The sequence below is a fragment of the Rhea americana genome, unplaced genomic scaffold, assembly GCF_003343005.1.
Source record: "Rhea americana isolate MKP2758 unplaced genomic scaffold, rheAme1 scaffold_150, whole genome shotgun sequence".
Lineage (NCBI taxonomy): Eukaryota > Metazoa > Chordata > Aves > Rheiformes > Rheidae > Rhea > Rhea americana.
In genome coordinates this window covers 1,799,461-1,817,976 of record NW_028185595.1, presented here as the reverse complement: position 1 = coordinate 1,817,976, position 18,516 = coordinate 1,799,461, and the positions used below count along the sequence as shown (strand labels likewise).

General features: G+C 40.3%; 1 protein-coding gene across 1 annotated transcript in view; it reads left to right on the top strand.

Annotated features, from left to right (window-relative positions):
• Positions 1–1,147: 1,147 nt before the first annotated feature.
• WWC1 (WW and C2 domain containing 1) overlaps positions 1,148–18,516 on the top strand; it is a 67,157-nt gene continuing 49,788 nt past the window's right edge. Inside the window, exon 1 of the mRNA XM_085299584.1 lies at positions 1,148–1,207. Coding sequence (XP_085155710.1) covers positions 1,158–1,207 — 50 coding nt within the window. The 5' untranslated portion in view covers positions 1,148–1,157. The remainder of the gene's footprint in view (positions 1,208–18,516) is intronic.

Genomic DNA, 18,516 nt, shown 5'->3' with positions numbered 1-18,516 from the left:
CAGCGTGGGGTCAGTAAGGCAGCACTGTCACTTGCCGTTTGCCTTTCAAAGCAGACAGCTTAAATATCAAAGGTTGCTGCATTCTTAATGGTGTGCTGTGGGCTGAAATTCCATCTGCTCTAAGTACTCAATGAGAGTGACACCTGAAAGGGTGTTTATTCATCTCTGGATGTCTCTTCTGTGTGCCTATCTGCAGAGCACCATTTTGCCTGCATGTTGGCTTTCTTGCTCAGTGTGTGGTTGCTGGGGGGCCTAGAAAAACACTTGTAAACTTCTRTCTGAAATGCTGTCATCAATGTAAGATGACACTGAAATTCTCTCTTGCATTCATCTCAGGCACTGCAGTTTCTGAAATATCCCTGTCCTTTGTCTCCTCTGGCCTGGAACAGTAGAAGCRTGTGTGTTTATGACATTGATTTGGCAATTATTGAAAGGACATTGAATCAAGGACGTGATTAACGTGAGGGAGGAGTGTTCAAAGACCTCTGCTAGTGCAGTCTGCATTTTTAATAGATCTGCAGATTCATCACTGATTTTGGAACTTGATAGCAAGTTAGTACTCTGGATCCATCTGTGGGTTAGCTTAAAGATACTAGACAAGGTCAGCAGATTTTTTTTTTTTTTTTTTTTGCCAAGGTGTTTCAATTTGGCCTTTGTAAACTAGCTAAACTACTGGTTATGATTGATTTAGCTGAGCTGCTAATAAATTAGTTTGCCTGTTCAGAGTTGTTTTTGTTACTGAACAACACTTAAAATGGATTTTCATTTATTTTCAGCTGCTTTTATCCTTTGACAGTTATAAAGGCTATGAAAATTGGTGTGTAAAAATAGATATTCAGGGATCTTGGAACAAAATAGTACTTTTCRTTATCTGCAAAAAAATTCTTTTTTCTTTTTTTGGATGAGAGAAAGAAGAGGAAACGTGATGGAGAAATTGGAAAGGATGTCGTCTTGATAATGTCAGTTATACAGGACTTGAATTTAGGTCAAAGTTTGTAGTGCAAGAGACTTGATAGATCTAAAGTACCTTGTTTTTCAGAATCCTGCCCTCTAAATTTTAATAAAAGGTTCTGATTACAGAAGCTGGAGATGGATACAACCTACGTGCATCAAGACAGAGATCCTGTTTTGGAATCTCTGCTGACATCTCTCTTGACATGAGGACAACAACTCCTGGTGGAGGCGTTAGCCTGAAAATCCAGCAGTGGTAATTTAAATAGTCAAAATAGTCAGTAGGTTATGTGAAAATGGTGGGTGTATGAAAGAGTTGCTCATAGCAATTGAGTTGTTAGTTTGGCTCTAAAGTATGACTTTTGGGAGAGTAATGCAGCCTCTTTTCCCGTTCCTCCTGGAACGACACAGTGTACCTCAATCTAAGGTCCTTGTGACCTGTGATATTTTGCCCTACAAGAAAATATTTAGGGGAGAGTAAATGTGTTGTAGTTTAAAACATCTACACATTCCGTGAGTTGCATCTGTTTGGTTGGTTCAAGAAGGGCTTAATTTGTGAGGAAAACATTGAGGTATCAATATCATCTTTGTTTCCTGATTAGACCCCCTGGATTAACTGAAACTGGAAAAAAACTAAAAAGGAGAAAATACACCTCTTTGTTACAGATGAACATGCCCTAAGGCCTGGTATGATGGGAAGATGTGAGTTCCTATCACAACTTAGAACTGTGAGATCCATATGAGATTTTAAGAGCTTATTTTGACCAGCTCTTATCTTCCAAGACAAACACGAAACAGCTAAAGGCTTAGTCTCTTGATCATATACTACATCTGCTGCTTCCAATAACGTGCAGGGAAGGGAAACACACTTGTGAAAATGGATGTGCTATGGCTGTCTCACTAAACCCCTAAATGATACTAAAAGTATGTATTTTATGCCTTATGCATCAAATGCATAAAATCCTTCTAATTTGAAGTTCTTTTTAAAGAATAATGAGCTTAAGTGACAATGCCCAAAAGGTACAAATGGGAAAGTCCAGTGTTGAGTACATCCCTCTGAAAGTATAGCCTAAGGTGTAGCATGCGGTCCCTTAGGAAGAGGTTTGCCACAGGATGGAATGGTGCTGTGGGGATAAGCCCAATTGAATTAAAGGGGTGGAACTTATTTGCTGATGGTGTTGAGTATTTGGAGATCTAAAAATGTGCAGCAAAATCTTGAGCAGAAGTTCTTTCAAAAACAAGAAATGCCAGAAACAACATCTGATCCACAGAAGGCATAGCTGTTGCTGTCAGTTTTTACATAAAAAGCACCCTGATGCTTTGTTAATGAGTACAGAACAGAATGAAAACGTAGCTAAAGTGCCAAGCCCAGGCACATCTCCTGTCTGTCGCTCCAGAGTTTTGTGCTTTGTGCCATGTTTTTTTAACCTTGACAATTAATGTTACATGAGAAGTAAAAATTGAAGAGGACGACATCTGTGAAGTGCTAGTCTGGATACCTGCTCAGAAGTTGTTTGGATTGTACATGTGGCGTTATATGACGATAATTGTTAAAAATCAAAATAGTTCTGCCTGAATTCAGTGGGAGAAAAATCAGGTACTTCCAAATGAAGACAAAATGACCGAAGGGATGAACCAGCTTCTCTAAAGGCTTGCAGGCTGTGGCATTATCTGTATGGTAAATACCTAGGATGAGGATCTCCATCTGGCAGGCTTTCGGCCATGCTGCTTAGCAGTCGAGGAGTGGCTGCTGCCATAGGAACGGAGGATTCCCAGTATGCCAGCGAGCCCAGAGGGCCCTTGTGTTGGGATTAAATTCTTGGGTAGTTAGCCGCATTATGACAGGCAGTGCTGCTGGCTCCGATGTTGAGCGCTGTCTTTAAAATTGATCACCTGCACTGTTTTTTTCTTTATTAAGATCACTTTTATAGTTTAAGAAAAGCATGTGGCTTAAATGTCATGCTATATGTGGAGCTTTCAGATGACTGGAAAAAAATGAAGTAGGGATTTTAAATGTCGTTAGGAAAGCTATATGTGCACCTCTAGGTCACGTGTAGTTAGTCAGGTTCTCGAAAGACTCAGCTTTGTGTTTGGATGTATTGGCCAGCAAGCTACAGACATTCCAGATATTTGTGTTCATTTTGGCTGTATCTAGGCACACAGGCACAAAGAGCAAGATGCGTGCAGTGAAGTATAAATTCTCTGCTCTAATGACTCAAAGCACTGGTGTGCATGCATACATGCTTAACAGATTGTATAATTAGCTTGCTTTGTAAGCAGGCAGCTTGTGTGATTCTTGAGTAGTTAGGAAGTGGTCTAAGCAGTTTATGCAGGTCCTTACCTTGTTGTATATGTGCATAGGTGACTCGTGGGCAACAGCCTGTAGCGCTGGAATTTTTTTTTCATGGAAATTTTTCGTATAGGGTAGTAGGATGAAAAAGTGGCTGTGGGTCTGTGCTACGGCTGGGAGAACAAGCTTTGTGACCGCCTCGGGCAGTCTCTCCTGGGAGATGCAACAGCAGGCGTAATCCTGGAGTGCAGCGAGGGGCTGTGGAAGCTGCAGTGCTTCTCAGATGGTTCTGTGCAGCCTTCTGTGGGTCTGCAGTAAATTCGGTGGTCTTCCAATCTGCTGAATACTCCCAGTAACGTATTCCCTGGACCCCAAGGAGAGGGCGTTCCTGGGCCTTGCCCCCTGAGGTCTGCTACATCTCTTCTGCAGCCCAACAGGCTGGCAGTCAGCCCGCTCTTCCCCGCTTGCCGCGGATGTGGGCTGGTTCGAGCCTCCCGCTTTGTGGAGAGGGGTCAAAGGGGCTCTTTTAAGGCAGGCTCCACAAAGGATAGGCAGGCTTACTAAATTACGTAGAGATGTGCTTTAGTGTACACAATGTGAATTATGACTGCAGGCCCTTTATTGGTCCCATGAGTTTGGTTAAGTTTTGGCCTACACTGCGATCTGTTTTTATATGAAAWGGTTAATTTGGAAAAGTTAATCCTAGAGGTCACAAGCTTGATCGTAGACTTATCCTCCCCTTCCTGCCCMCGACTCTGTGGCAGGCAAGCTGCTGGGCTCGGTTACAGAGTAACTGCTGCTAGCATGGAGGCAGGTGTAATTCCTTGAGTGTTTGCTCTCAGGAGAAAGGTGTTTCTAAACCTAGGTAGCCACTTGAAAGTAAATAAGCCTGCTGGGGTTTATTAGTGCAGAGGAATGTGACAGGTTGTGCCGGTTTCCAGGCGACGCGGAGGGTGGGAATGTAACCTCGGGCCCAGGGCTGCATGCCTGGAATTTCACTCGAGCTGAGGAGAAGCGGGGAGGGAGTGAACATGACCTTGAAAATCCTTATCAGGATGAAAAGGTGCAGTCAGCAAGCACATTCTTCTCCAGGCAGCGCGCTGTGCACAGTGTGCTATTTGGCTGTGCTGACAGTGAGCGGTGTTGGCTGCACAAAGCCGTAACAAACAGCTCCTTGTAATGTCTTCGGGAGATCACTTCCTCTAGCTGGCGGGAGGGAGTCTGCTCGGCTCGTATGACACAACTGGCTTTTGCTGCTACGTGTAAATCTACAGTGACCAGCTTCTAAAGTTGAATATTTTTGTGTACTTCATTTATAAGTAATAATGAGTGTGAATGCCGTACCAAGGCAAAGTCTGGTGAGATGGAGTGCTAGAGAGGACCAATTTTAATTATGATTCCATGACAGATGAAGCAAATCTAAGAATTTGGTTCCCAGAGATCTGGTGAGCGGCCAGACAGCTCATCACAACCAACAAGGGGTGTTTTCACTTTCTTCCTCAGTCCTTTTTCTGTTCCTGACACTCCTCATTGTCACTGGCATGCTATTGACTGCTGAGAGCCCCGTTAACTCAACTGTAAATTAACTGGGCAGAAAAATCTGGATACTTTTCTGTTGTGTTACTGAATTGAAGCAACTCATGGAAGGATTTGGAGGATGCAGAGGGGGAGGGTAGGACTGAAGGACAAGGAAGGAGTGTGAAGGATGGATGATGGGAGCGACGCTTTTCAGGGGAGTGACAAACAGCCTGGCTCAACTGCCTATGGATTTGTGCTGTAGATCTGAGGTGGGTCCTCCCCCCTCCCCTGTACCAACATGTGTTCCCTTACAGTCACRTGGTGATGCAGGTTAGGAAATTGCACTGACCGACAACTGATTTTTTTTTAAAAAAATGCTTTTTTTTTTTGTTACATTCTGGGGGAATCCTGATGCACATCYTGGCAAAGTGTATAGCTTCACTGTACATATAAAGCAACTCATGTAGTGCGAAAGAAGAAACCAACCCTTACTAATACTATGTGTGTGTAGTACAAAATGCTAAATGCCTGTGTTCGTGAAGAAGCTTAAGTACGATTACAGCTAGGCTATGATTATGGCACTTTTATCATATAGAGCTGAGGCTGTGCTTATAACTTGACAGTAGGTATTTGAGAATTAATTTTTCTCTTTATAGGGATATAATGGCCACCTCTATCTCCATGCCATACCTGCAGGTCAAACACATAGGSTGAAGTTCATATAGTTTATGAACTCATGTTTGTGTGTTAGACCTGTATTTTTTCTTAAACAAATTCAGATGTGTGCTAGTGTCAGATAATTCCTTGCTAATCTTGATTTAGTGAACGAGGGCAAAAATTTCTCACTTACAAATTCAGATCCTTTTCCATTTTCAGGAATGTAGACGTGCTAGTGTCACACAAAGGAATATGCTAAGAATTTGTGTGCTAATGATCTCTGGAAATCTGTATGCATCTAGTATTGAGCAGTGTGGCCTCTGCTCAGGGAGGCTGGGCCAGCTGTCTCCAGTCTATTGGCTTGCTGCTGCTGGCCTGAGCAATCCATCCCCTTCACTGCTAGGGAAAAACCATGAACACTCATCTGATTGAATGAGCTGAATTGCTGAGGAGTTTGAGTTCTGGTGTCATCCCTGACATTCTTGTAGTTTTGCCCTGTTTAGTTAGGATTAGCTCGGCTAACAAGTATGATCTAGGTGGGTTATAGAGTATGCTGTGTGTCTGTGCAGCCTGCGTCAGGGCACAGGGCAGAATATAGGACTGCACCATTTCTCTCTGCATTTGTGGACTTGCTAGCCAGCTTCAGTGCTGTTCTGAGCCCAGTTCTGTAGCAACAGTTTTGACTTACTAAGATACATGATGAATGTATCATCTCATGGGTTTTTTCTTTGACGTTAATSAGCTTCTGAGACCAGGATGACAAAGTTTATTCCACTGTGAGTTACTTCTCTAATTTCTTAATGCTATGTAATTAGTGTGGAGTTACTTAAGCTGGCACATCTGCCACATTTCAAGCCAAGAGCTAGAATGAAATACAGAACCTTTAGAGACTTAAAGCATATTTTTTGGCAGGCTATTACAATCCCTGAAACCACTAGTAATAAAACAATAACCACCAGGTGTCCTGTTACAATGAAAACTGAGGAGAGAAGATCATTAAACATGATCCACCTGTATCTTTCCAGCACTCTGTGACATGGGTTGGTTGGGTGTGAACTGTCTGCAGGACTGACAGGCTTGTCTCTGAGTTCAGCTCCCCAAGCCTGACCTTATAGAAGGCTGCCTGTGCCCTTACAAGGACCTAGATTTCAAAGTCACTTAATATTAATGTAGGAAGGCTTGTCTGTTCTCGTTAGCTCTGTGACTTTCAACAGGGAATGACGAGTATAGCTGAACTGAAGTGCCTTTCTATACGGCTCTGATGCCAATAAGGTTATTGTCATGACTGCAGAAGAGATGCAGTCTTTAGAGACAGCTGTTTTGACTTAATTGTTTTATAAAACTTGCAGTCTTCTGTTCTTCCATGAGAGGGAGTGCTGTAAATCTGGCCTTTGGTTTTAACATGTAGAATGCTGCTAGTTCTTCCTTAAAGGTCAGAGGCATTGCTAGCTGAGTTGACTTGAAGAATGAGACTGACTGCAGGGTGAGATGAATTTGATGATAACATGGAGCTGTTTGGGAGAAGCTTCAGCAGACTTCTAAGCAAAGAAAATAATTAAGACATTTGATATTTTTGCCTGGAATTGCTGTCTTATGAGAAATATTTTAGAAAAGTAGGTCTTATTGCTTCAAAGAGATTCAGAATAGTTGACATGATCTTGCTTTCAGGAGCTGATATAGGTATGAGGAAGAAGTGAGGGTGGAAGTAGCAATACCAAAGCTGTCAGCAAGAAAAAGAAACAACTAGTCTTAAGGTGTATGTCYGTCAGCAGCTCTGGAGTGTTTTGGAAGGAAGAGGACAACAGTTTTGTTTAGAGGGAAGTTCCTCGGCTCTGTAAAAGTGTTCTTCTCTCAAGACACTGTAAACAAAGGTGAATTGGTAGCTAGATTCTGGTAGCAAGATTTTGAAATTTTGAAGGTGAAGTTAAGATTTGTAAAGCTTAGCTTCTAAAGTAAAACTCATTAGTTATTGTGCAGGAACTTGATAATTATGATAGGAAACAATCACTTGCATAGAAATACTTTCTCGCAAAAAATTAAATGTGGGAAATGTGGAGGCAATGACATTCAGTGCGTAGTGCCTTCCTGTGAAGAAAGCCAATTGTGGCAGATAAAAAGAAATGGAAATGGTAAGAACCAAGTTGTCTGTGATCCCACAAAAATTTTCGATGCAGTGAGACAAATGTAGTGTGAAAAAAAAGTTGCTGATAGATGCTACTAACATTTTGGGCACAGTTGTACAATATCTAAACTCCAAAGTGTACRCTGGGGTTCCTGGCAATATCCTCTTTCGGTCTCATAGCTTGTATTTTTTGCTGTGGTGGTGGAGGCAGTAAAATACTTGTGTGACTATATGGATATAATTTCAGTTGRCAAATACTTGTAATATGAAAGGTGAGCAGCAGTGAAGAAATACTGTCTGTGCTGAGTCTTTCTTTACCCAAAAGAAATGCTGTATGTTTTGAACAAAAGAGTAACTGAAAAGTTTCTGATATCTGGTACCTCTCTAAAGTCCAGTTGCAGACAAGGCACTTCGAAAAATGTTTTTGTGATGATACACTGCATGAGATGAACTTGGTTAACTGCCCCAAGCCGAAATGTATGGCTGGCTGTTCCATAGGGACTGCAGAGCAGAAGAGCTGTGTCAGTTACCCCRTATGAAAAGATGCCAGTTTAACACATACATATAGTTAAAGATGCCGTGTTATTTTTCTGGCAGCCAGTTACAATTCATGATCAGACTCTCGTCTGTTGCTTTTACRGGGCTGCTGAGCCTTTCTATTTATTGTCTTTGAAGAACTGATACTGATTAAATCCATGAGCTCATGTTCATACCCAGCCTCAGGTAATACCCCCTAACAATACCAATCTGGCAAGCTGCRGGATGTGTGGTGGTTTGCCTCTTGTCAAATGTCCTGAGCCTGAGCCTCTCAGTTGTGCTGCTCCAGAGTCTTGAATAGGGGCAGTACCAAAACCATAATCCTTCTCCCAGTTTGATCTGCACTGCAGTCCTTGGGTCTCTGGCCTGTGCCATTCCTTTGGCTGGACTGTTTTCTTTTGTCTTCAGTGCTGGACCTACAGGTTTTCAGCAGGCTTCTTGAGCTGCTTTGGGATAAGTGGGAAGAGGAATGTAAAGAGCAAGTGGCATATAACCTCTATGTTAGCATTAATTTTCATCTGTTGGCAAAATATATTGCAAGTGCATTATGAAGGAYCATTCAAAATAAATTAAAACTAAATGATGATTATCAGAGTAAATCAGTGAAACTCACTTGGTGATGCAAATCTCATTTTGTCCTCGAATGAAGGTAGCAAATGTCAATAGTTGCTGATTCACATTTACTCCCATTGAATGCAGGAAATACTGAAAAGTTTTTTTTTTTGTGTGTGTGTGTGTGTGTGTGCTTTTTACAGTTCTGCTTATAAATGTAGTTCAGAATCAATTTTTGGTAACTTAACTACATGGCAAATCAAGGATTTATTCCTTGGGATGAAAAGATGATAAAGCTACTGTGAGCTTAATATTTTTATTTTATGCTTCCATCTTTTAATTTTTGTCTCCTGAAGTTTAAATCTCCCATCATAGTTTTAGACATCATCTGCCCTTGCTTCTGGCTTGCTGTGATGTTTCTATACTTATTTTAATACAGACTGACTTTTTAGGAGTCAGGATGGCATTGCATCAACATTAGCAGTAGAGAAATAATGCTGATATTGTGAATTCCAGCTCCATATAATGTACTTTAACAGTTGTTGCATAGCAATGAGCTAACTGCTATGTAACCTAAGTTTACTACTTTTCTGAGCAGAAGTGAATTGCTATACCTTCATTTAGAAATGTTCTTTTCAGTTCTGAGCAGCAGAGCCGGAGGACTGCTATAGCAGGGTTGGGGTGGTGGTTTTTTAGGTAATTCTAACTCTTAACTGGTGTCTTCCCTTCCACTTGGATCTCAACAGATGTGTATTTAGGCATATCTTGATTAAAATAAACTTTCCCTATGTGAAAGCAGTTTAAAAGCACTGTGGAACACAGGTTCTGTGGAATCTGTGTAGAATCTGTGGTTCTAGGATCTCAGTGTTACTGTTTGTGATCCTGTTAGCTCAGCCTGTTGTTGGGGCCTGAAGCTGACAGACTGGGAAGCTGTAATTACAGCTACTGCTTGGGCTTAGAGGGTGAGAAATTTTGGAAGCTAAGGCTGGGGGGTGGTACTCGAGTGCCTGAAAGTGCATGTGTGTTTAAGATGGGCAGTACTCTGTTCAAGACCTTGATGTTTAAAGGATTTTTTTTCACAGGGGAGATTTTTCCTGATATGGTTAAATGAGTGTCTCCTCTATGTGTGTACGTGRACATTTGTGTTAATGGTGAGTTTTTAAAGCTAACTTTTAGCTTAAAATGTAGAGGAAACCATGCGGTCATACTCTTAGGAATTGTTTCTATAGGTCTGTTGGTAATAGTTGTAGTTTACTCGTCATGAAGGGTGTGGCATGAATCATAATTTGCAGAGCAATTCCTGTGCTTAAGTACTGCTCTGTCTCTTTAAGGGACAGTTGCTTTACACCTAGATGGATTATTGTTCTATGTTCCCCACTGCTCCAGGATCATCTTGACCTGGTTTGCTGATGCTTACTGGCAGGCAGCCCAAAATAGTCCTGTTCTTACTTAGTAGTGCTGAGTTTGCATAGACATTAAAGGGGCCATGTCCTCCTCTAATTCTTTAAGGAAGAATTTAAGCCATCTTTATGCAGCTGAATTCAATCCTATCTGGATAAGATTTGAGTCTTGACAGACAAATTGCTCTCACATCAAAGCAGTGAAGTAATGTTTCCAGAACTGTTCTAGGTACTGAGTAAAAGCAAGGCAGCTGCAACAGGACTGTTTTAGGGCAAAGAACATGAAAGACTGGTGATGCTCTGCTACTTGCCTAAGGTATATTTTGCAAGTGATGCTTCTGTTAGAGCAAAGAGCCTGATAACATTGCTGTTGGAGTCAGGAACATAAATAGCTATGTAACTCAGTAATAAAAGTGGAGTTTATAATGTGAAAATATGCCAAGCAGGCAGTCCTCCTGAAACTACTGTGCAGAGACCTCAGTCAGCAATTAGCCCGGTGTTAGTAGGAGGTAAATCAGGGAGCAGCATACAAACTATGTGCATGTAAAAACAAGCCTCCTGTGCTTCCCTTGCCCCCTTCCAAGTACATTTCCAGACTAATAACTCTTGGTTTTATGTTGGATAGATTAGGGAGTTTAGATGAGTTCAGTGATGTCATCCTGGAGCTGTCTATTTTCTCAGTCTTTCCCTTCTAACATCATGTGTTTATTGTCAGGCTGTTTTTTCTTTTCCAAGCTAGAAATGGAACATGCTGCTAAAATAGGGCAGCATCCACTGCTTTTCAAAGAGTTGAGATATTGTCTAACTGCTGTAGATCCTGTGCTAAGTGAAAACTTGCAGTGCTTACTGAAGTCAGATTGCAGCATGAACCACAAGTAGTTCCTCTTTAGAGACCTCCGAATGGTCAGCCCAGTGCGCACTCTGCTGCCACTGATTGAATTCTGAGTGCGTTTTGTCTTTACCATCTATATGGTAATGAGTATGTTCCTGGACATTGATGTGGAACGGTTATTCAACATGTTTCTTGTTACCAAAATTTCAGAGTATTTTCTTTCTTCCAGGAGCTACTGGATCCTTGCTGTAGAAGCTGTGCCACTGTATTATGGAGGAAAGTCTGTCCTGCAGACCTCTTTATCTTGAGGCATCTTGCCAATGCAAACTGCTGCCACCTACACTCTATAGACAGCCTTTCAAAGAAGTAGAAGTGCAGCCTACAAGAACAGAGAGAAACTTTCCAGTTTCTAATCTCTCAAATATGTCAAGAAACTAGTTGAACTACTCAGGCTGGGTGTTTGGTAGACAATTCATCCCTTATTGTGAAGAGTCCCCTTACTCCAAAGCAGTCTTACTGTTCTGAGTAAGGAGAGAGATCTGACTTGATCTTAGTTGATTTATTCAGGCTAGACAGGTGACAAACTGTTTCTAATCCTAGAAGACTGAAAACAAACTTAAACAACCTCCAGCCTATAAAGTTGAAATTTATGTAGATAAATTCCAGCTGCTGAATGCTTTTATTTTGGTATTGTTGCACTTTTCACATCAAGTTGTACYTTATTTGTATTTCATTTCTACTTAATATATTCTGGAAAGCATGCAGGGTGTAATGACTGGGAGGCAAGTTAATGTTGTAAGAAGCCTTAACTCCCATTTCCTGACTTTTTAACCTTGAACTATCTCAGGAATTTTGCATTGAGTGATTAAGAAGGTATGACTGACCTCCTGCCTCTCCCCTGCTAGCAGAGTGAGTTTAACCTCAGTGAATGATCTAATATCTGTAAGTGGTTTTTGATAGTCTTTTCCTTACAAATAGCTTAGTTCTTTGCTTCCAAAGGCAAACTGATCTGTCCTGAAAAGAAACACATGGGCAAATACTGTCACTTTGTACAAAGCAGAGCTTGTAAACAGAGAAGTCTTTAAAAATAGATAGAAAAAGCAAGCAGCTCTTAAATGTTAATGATGGGTACTAGACACCATCATTGCAGCTGGTGAGGTGTTAAATTGTGTGCTATGTGACTCAGTGTTTCTGTGAATCTGTGTGAGTTTAAGTAATAGGAATGTGTTTGCTTCAGTGTATCTTTTTCCCCTACGAAGGGGTAAAAAATAGTAAAATTCTATATTTTTTTCAAAAGTTTGTAACAAARGAAAAGTGCTTAGGTTTAGCCAGTTGAATTCTTCTATATCAAGGTTTGGAATGCTTGAAGTACAGGCTGTTGCTTGGTTTCAGACATTCAGGGTATCACCTGATTGCTTTGTGTAGCATCTACTTGGGCAGCCCGTGACAGTGATTTCTGTGCAAAAAGAAATTTGAGAATTACCTATTTGTGCAAGAAAAGTGTTAAAGGCAGAAGGCTCTAAAATGACARTTACATACAATTAAAGATCATCTTTATGAGTTGCCTTGAGTTATTYTCATGTCTTTGCCAGAGAGCAGTAGAGAACTCCAATCCCATGGCTGAGAGTTCTTGGGGGCTGGTAAAACTGTTTAAAATGAAAATAGTTGAGCAGATGAGCTCCGGTGCTCGTCTTATCTGGAGGTGGCCCAGTGCATGGAAGCTCTGGGGCTGCTGGAAGGAGATGCAAGATGGAGGAAATCTCTCTGGGAGGCTGAGGTGATGTTCAGTCRCCAGAGCACCAGAGAAAACCAGTTCCACAGAGAAAATGGCTCTGCAGTTTAGGTTGCTTGGGTTGCTCTTTTGTTTTTTAGTGTTTCTTTACAGTTAAAACCCATAAATCTCTACTGACTTACGGATTGTAATTTAAGCACATTTATTTTGTGTAGAGCAACAACTTTAAAATAAGCTGGTTTTGTCAGGCTTAACCCCATTCTTACAGTAAGGGGTTAATTCTTTTCYAGTCTACCCTTCATCCCAGCAAGAACAGGACCGGACTGCAATGCCTTACACATTGACAACCACTGAAGTGACATCTCTTTTGGTCAACTAGAATTTTAGGGTGGCTGTTCCTATGTATGGATCTTAAAGTGATATCTGGCTTCTAAATCTTCAAAATGTGTTGTCAAATTCCGTGGGGTATAGTTAAGGAGCTCTTAAATTTCATGGTTGCTTCTTAAAGGTGTCTGTTAGCTGGGATGCGCTTTCCTATTCATAGTTTATATCTGCTTGTGATGCTTTTGAATTATTCCTACTCTAGGTGAATTTACATTAGTAATTGTTATGTTGGCCCTGCTTCCCTATAGGCTGTCACTAAAAGCTGTGTAACTTGGCRGGAGGGTGGTTAGGGATCTCATCTATATAGCATTTTGTCTCCTGACACCAATTCTAAAAGCTTTAGAAGGATAAAATGCATTGCTGGACTTGTGACTTGGCTATCATTCATTCTCTTAAGGTTCAGTGATACTCCATTTCCCCAAGATGGCTACCAAAAATGACCTGAGTACTTTAAAACCTTGTGAGAAGGATACCTTTTCCCTTAGAAGGGGTATTTTGATTAAATGATCTAGAGCTCAGAATTCCCCTTGGAGTGGGGAGGGTCTCCCTCTTTAAACTCCATTGCGATTGCTGAATTTGGTATGATTGAGGATGGCATSAGGCCCCAGCCCTGCCTGGCATGTCACTTCTGTGGAAACTGGTTGTCAGCGAGGAGCTGTTGCTTGCCGTCTTTTCCCAAGACTGCAGCTGGAGTGARACTCCAGGAAGCCTTTGGCAGCACGTGGGAGCATAGCATCTGGGTGGGGAAAGTTTTGTTGATGGTATGTAAGCAAGGGGCTCTTGGCTGCCACTCCTCCAGCCTCCGAAGGTAATTTATCTATGCTAAGAAGATGTTCTGAGGAGAAGTTAAGTTACTATAGAGACAAACAGCTTCAGTGTTTTTGAGGACTGGTTCAGTCCTCAAAGATTGAGTAATAAATGTGTAGGAGTCTACTTCATAAAAGCTTTTGTAAAGAGCAGATTGCTACAGTCCTAGAGAACTATCTTCTGAAAAAAGTGATAGTTTTTTTTTTTATGCCAAAGTCTAAAATTGCTATCTCAGGCAATTCTCTGTTCTCATCTATGCAGCACATCCCATCACAGCAGAAGCAATAAGTTTTAGTGGAGTGAGACACAAAGAAATGCATGTGAAAACTTAAAAGTTGAAGTAGAAGCCATTAGAAATAAAATTTCACTCCAAACTTCTCCCTTAAGATGCTGGGTTCAAAAACTATTCTGTTTAGTAAGAAGAATGGTATGAGTGGAAATACTTGCCAGAACTTGCCGAATGTTATCTTGTTTGACTTGCCCATGAAATCTGTATGCCTCATACTCTCACTGAGTGTAGGAGGAAAGGAAGAGTAGTGAACAGTTGTTAAAGCTGTTAAGTTCTGGTGGCTAATCCTATAGCTGCAAGAGCTACCTTGAGTACCTGTGTGAGTCAGGTTTTACTGTTGTTCATTATGCAGTGAGCTGTTGCTATCAGTAAACCATAGGAAATCCCCTAGTCTGTAGTTTTACCCACACAGACAGTCATGATGGAGTTTGTGTAAGGTCCTGTGGTCTGTGCTGAACAGATTAAAATAAGGCTCTGATGGTGAGAACAGCTTTACTGTTCTTTCAAGGTTCGAGAAGCCTTGAAACCATAGGAATTAGGTGGCTTAAAGTACAGTGTAGAAACCTGATGATCCGTTGTTGACTTATAAATTCTTAACTTCTTTGTGACCTAAGCATGCTGTTTGCATTAAAAAAAAAATGTGTATACATATACCCACACATGCATGCATGCACACAGACAGAGCCATAAGCCTAATTGAAGAATTGCCTGCGGTTTTGGTTGAATTGCTGTAGGCCAGCAACTGGGAATAAAATCCAATAATTGCAGAAATAATATTGCATGTTAGTTTCTTTAAGRAGTCCAGAATTGATTGCTTTGTCACTGTAGAATTAACTTCAAATTTGTAAATGACACGTTCACCCATTTACTGCTTCAGTCAGGAACCTTTGTGATGTTACAGCCATGTTTCACAAACCTTCTGTCAATCAAAAACTTGTTATACAAGATTATTTGCCTTCAGTTTCCTGTCTAATGAGGTTTTTTGATTGACAACAGTGGAGTTAAAGATACAGAAAGGCTTTCTGAATCTTTGGAGAAGAAGTTTCAATTTAATGACCTTTGTTCATGATAATGTTGGCTTCCAGTTTTATCTATAAAGAAAGCTGCAGGTAATTGATGTAAAATAATCACAAAAAAATAAACTCCTCTCTCATATTAAAAATGACATAACTTACTAAGTTAAGGCTAGGACCTAACTTCCTGCTGTGGGAGAAGGAATGGAAAAGCATTTGATGTGCGAATACTGCATGGCTGTCGGGGCCAAATCCTTCACAAAGGTGGAAGATGTTTCAGGGCATTTAAGTGGTTAGGGATATGGACTCTCATTTTTCCCTCCGTACCTCTACTATCAGGATTAATTTCGGAAACTGCCCTTACTTGACTTGCTGTGTGTGTTCAGCGTTAAACTAGAAAAAATCTTTTGAGATTAGGAGTCTCCCCTTGTCCTAAAGTCTGATACTAGTTTCCAGTTCTTATTAAACAATTACACTTAWTTGGAATTACACTCAATTTGAATTTACTGGATGAAACTCAAGGAAAAAATAACAGCATTAGAGATTCTATTGGTTTTATTGAAAACAAAAGGYGATGGAAAGGTATAAAACTAAGTTGATGTGTACTGTGTTCCAGAGTGACCGTGATTGAAACTTAGTTAGTGAATACCTTTCCCTCTGAGTAAGGGATAAGGCARCCACAGGTAAGATGAACACAAGATACAGATGGGTCAATACACAAGATGAACATGTGGATTGTTTTTGGTGAACCAGAAGGCCAAAGTTAGGCTATGATTTACAAGTGCCTTCCCTAGCTGAGGGGTTTTGTACTCTGTGGGATCCTGGCAGTGATTATTAAGTTGGAAACCTGGTGATCATTGACAAGCTTCTGTCTCTAAGCAGGTACCTTAGAGTGTAGTGTGGGTTGGATGAGAATGGATAAGGCTGATCCATAACTGCTTTGGAGTCCAAAGTCTAAGTAGGAATAGTAAAGGTGACAGTCTTAAAATACTGTCTCATCCTTAGCTTTATTTGGCTCCTGAATTACAAACTGATGTTGTATATGCTTTTCAAGCAGTTTCTCTGTCCCAGGCGYGACTAACTGCAACTTGACCTGCTGGCTGCAGTTGTATAAAACTGAGCTATGGTAGCTTGAAGACTGTAGCCCTCAAGGCAGAGTAGAGGAGTCACAGGTGAGCTCAGGAGCTGGTGTGTAGTCTTGTACAAGTGCTACTCTTCCACTTTCCTTGCCACTTGGTGTTTCAAAGCATCTCCTACCAGGCTCTCCAATGTCACTTAACCCTTCTGGAAAGTAAAAAATGATTCTAGGGAAGAGACTTTCATAGCCCTGCTTAGACTTGGGGTGGAAAGGGTGTGTGTAGTCAGGTCTGAAGTGGAGCAGCGCAATCTGGAGAGATTTTTGGCAGTTCTTGGCATTTGCATGTTCTGAAATATTTTTAGGAAGCTGGAATAATGTCTAGTAATAGATGTAGTTAGGCTATGCTGTATTTTCTTGATTAAAGATGGACCATTTTATGTATAGTACTGTTTTTTGGAAGAAAAAGCAGAATAATCATGTCTAAATTTCAAGGTTGATAGTGTGTGGACTGACTTACACTTGATTGCTTATAGCAGAGAATAAGTTGCACGTATTGCTTGTCTTTTAATTATGAGTATGGGACTATGCCTGGGATTTCATTTTGGAATAATGGTTCCAACTTCTTGATGTTGAGAAAATGTTACACCTAGGGTATTTGTCATCTTCCTCTCTTTAGGTATCTTCAGTGACAATTTTCTTAAGACACTTTGTGCTGCAGTTTGACTCAAAGCCATATTTTTCTTTTCCTGGTTTAAAACTTAATTGCTTTATCTTGGAAGACCTAAACATGTATGTGGCTGTAAAAGGAAATGTCAGTGCCACTGATTCTCAGGTTCTTATGAAAGACAGTCGCTTCGTACTCTTGCTCATTCTGATCATGCGCTATGTTTTGTTCAGTCTCATGAGGCTGACCTTCAGTGGTGCACTCAAGAAATAGCTGGCAGGATTTGAAGCTTTGGAATATTAATTTCTTCATATAACCGTAGATGGCAACTTAACATTCCTGTTCTTCCATATTATGCTTATTCAATTAATCTGAGAAAATGAAGACTTAACTCACTTGATAATTATTTTTTGACATCAAGAAGTCTTAAAAGTGAAACTTCTTTTTGGTGGCTGGATATGCAAAAAAAAAAAGATTGTTCTCGTTAGGTCTGATGAATAAGTATTGTCTTTGACTTTTTTTCTGTTTGGATAGGCCATCTGTAATTGCAGCATTTTTCAAGCACAGTTTCCATTAACTGAAAAGCCTTATTTACAATGAGCACAGGACTGGAAGTTCAGCATACTGAAGGTTTGAGTAATGAGATTTTTATATAAAACATACTTGTGTTTGTGTATATATATATATATCTGTGCATTGCACAAGTTTTGTAAACTGTGATAATGCTGTGAGGTGTAAAACTACTGAATGACATTAGCTTTCTTTGAAAGTATTTCTAAGACTCTGATCCAAAGACACTAGATAAAGATGAGGATGCTCAATACCTTTCTCACAGAGTGTTTTATCTAAAAAAGCAAAAGGAAATGGAAAAGGTAGCTTTCAACCCAGCACAAAGACTCTTTAATGCAGACAGTTGTTATATGCCATTGCATTTTCTCAGTTCCAACAAGTACTTTTCCTCCTTTTAATATCAGCCTGGTGCCTATCTGTCTTTTATGCAGTGTTTTCAGCTATGTTTTTACATATACTTTTTTAGAGGAGTTAAGAGGAGACCTTATGGATAGTCTTCAAGGAATTCCACATATGGACTTAAACTTCTGGCTTATTTTTCTTTCCCCCACATAGTTCATTCTTTTGACTGTGGAAATCAGAAGTCATGTAAATTAGGATTTTCTGAACTTTCAAATATGTTGCTTGCTTTTGAAAACTGGATGAATATTTCTGGAGGTTTTCCTAACCAAGTTGTGCAAGGTATGTATAAATCACTTTGTAGATTCCTTTCCTTGGAGTATACAACAGTGGGTGAAAAGTGATTCTTCTAGACAGTTACTACTTTGAGTCTGGCTGCAATGAGGAGTTATTTATATAATGACATGATTTGACTATGAGTTGATGAGGCTCATAGGCTCACGAAAACTTTGTAAACTGCAGATGAGATGTTTTACAATAAATAATTCTGCAGATATATCTTGGTATTAAATTTTTGAGTGCAGAAACTGTCTGGTTTTGTGTAGAAATAATGCAMYGATAATTGAATCATTAATTGCTATRAGAAAGGAACTTCCTTTTACTTGTTTAATCCATTCTGCCACATTGTGAGGATGCTTAATTTTGAACTTCTTTTGGAAAATTGGGCTTTCTCAGTCTTCATAAAAAATAATGCCTAAAATCATTATCTTGAGGGGAATAA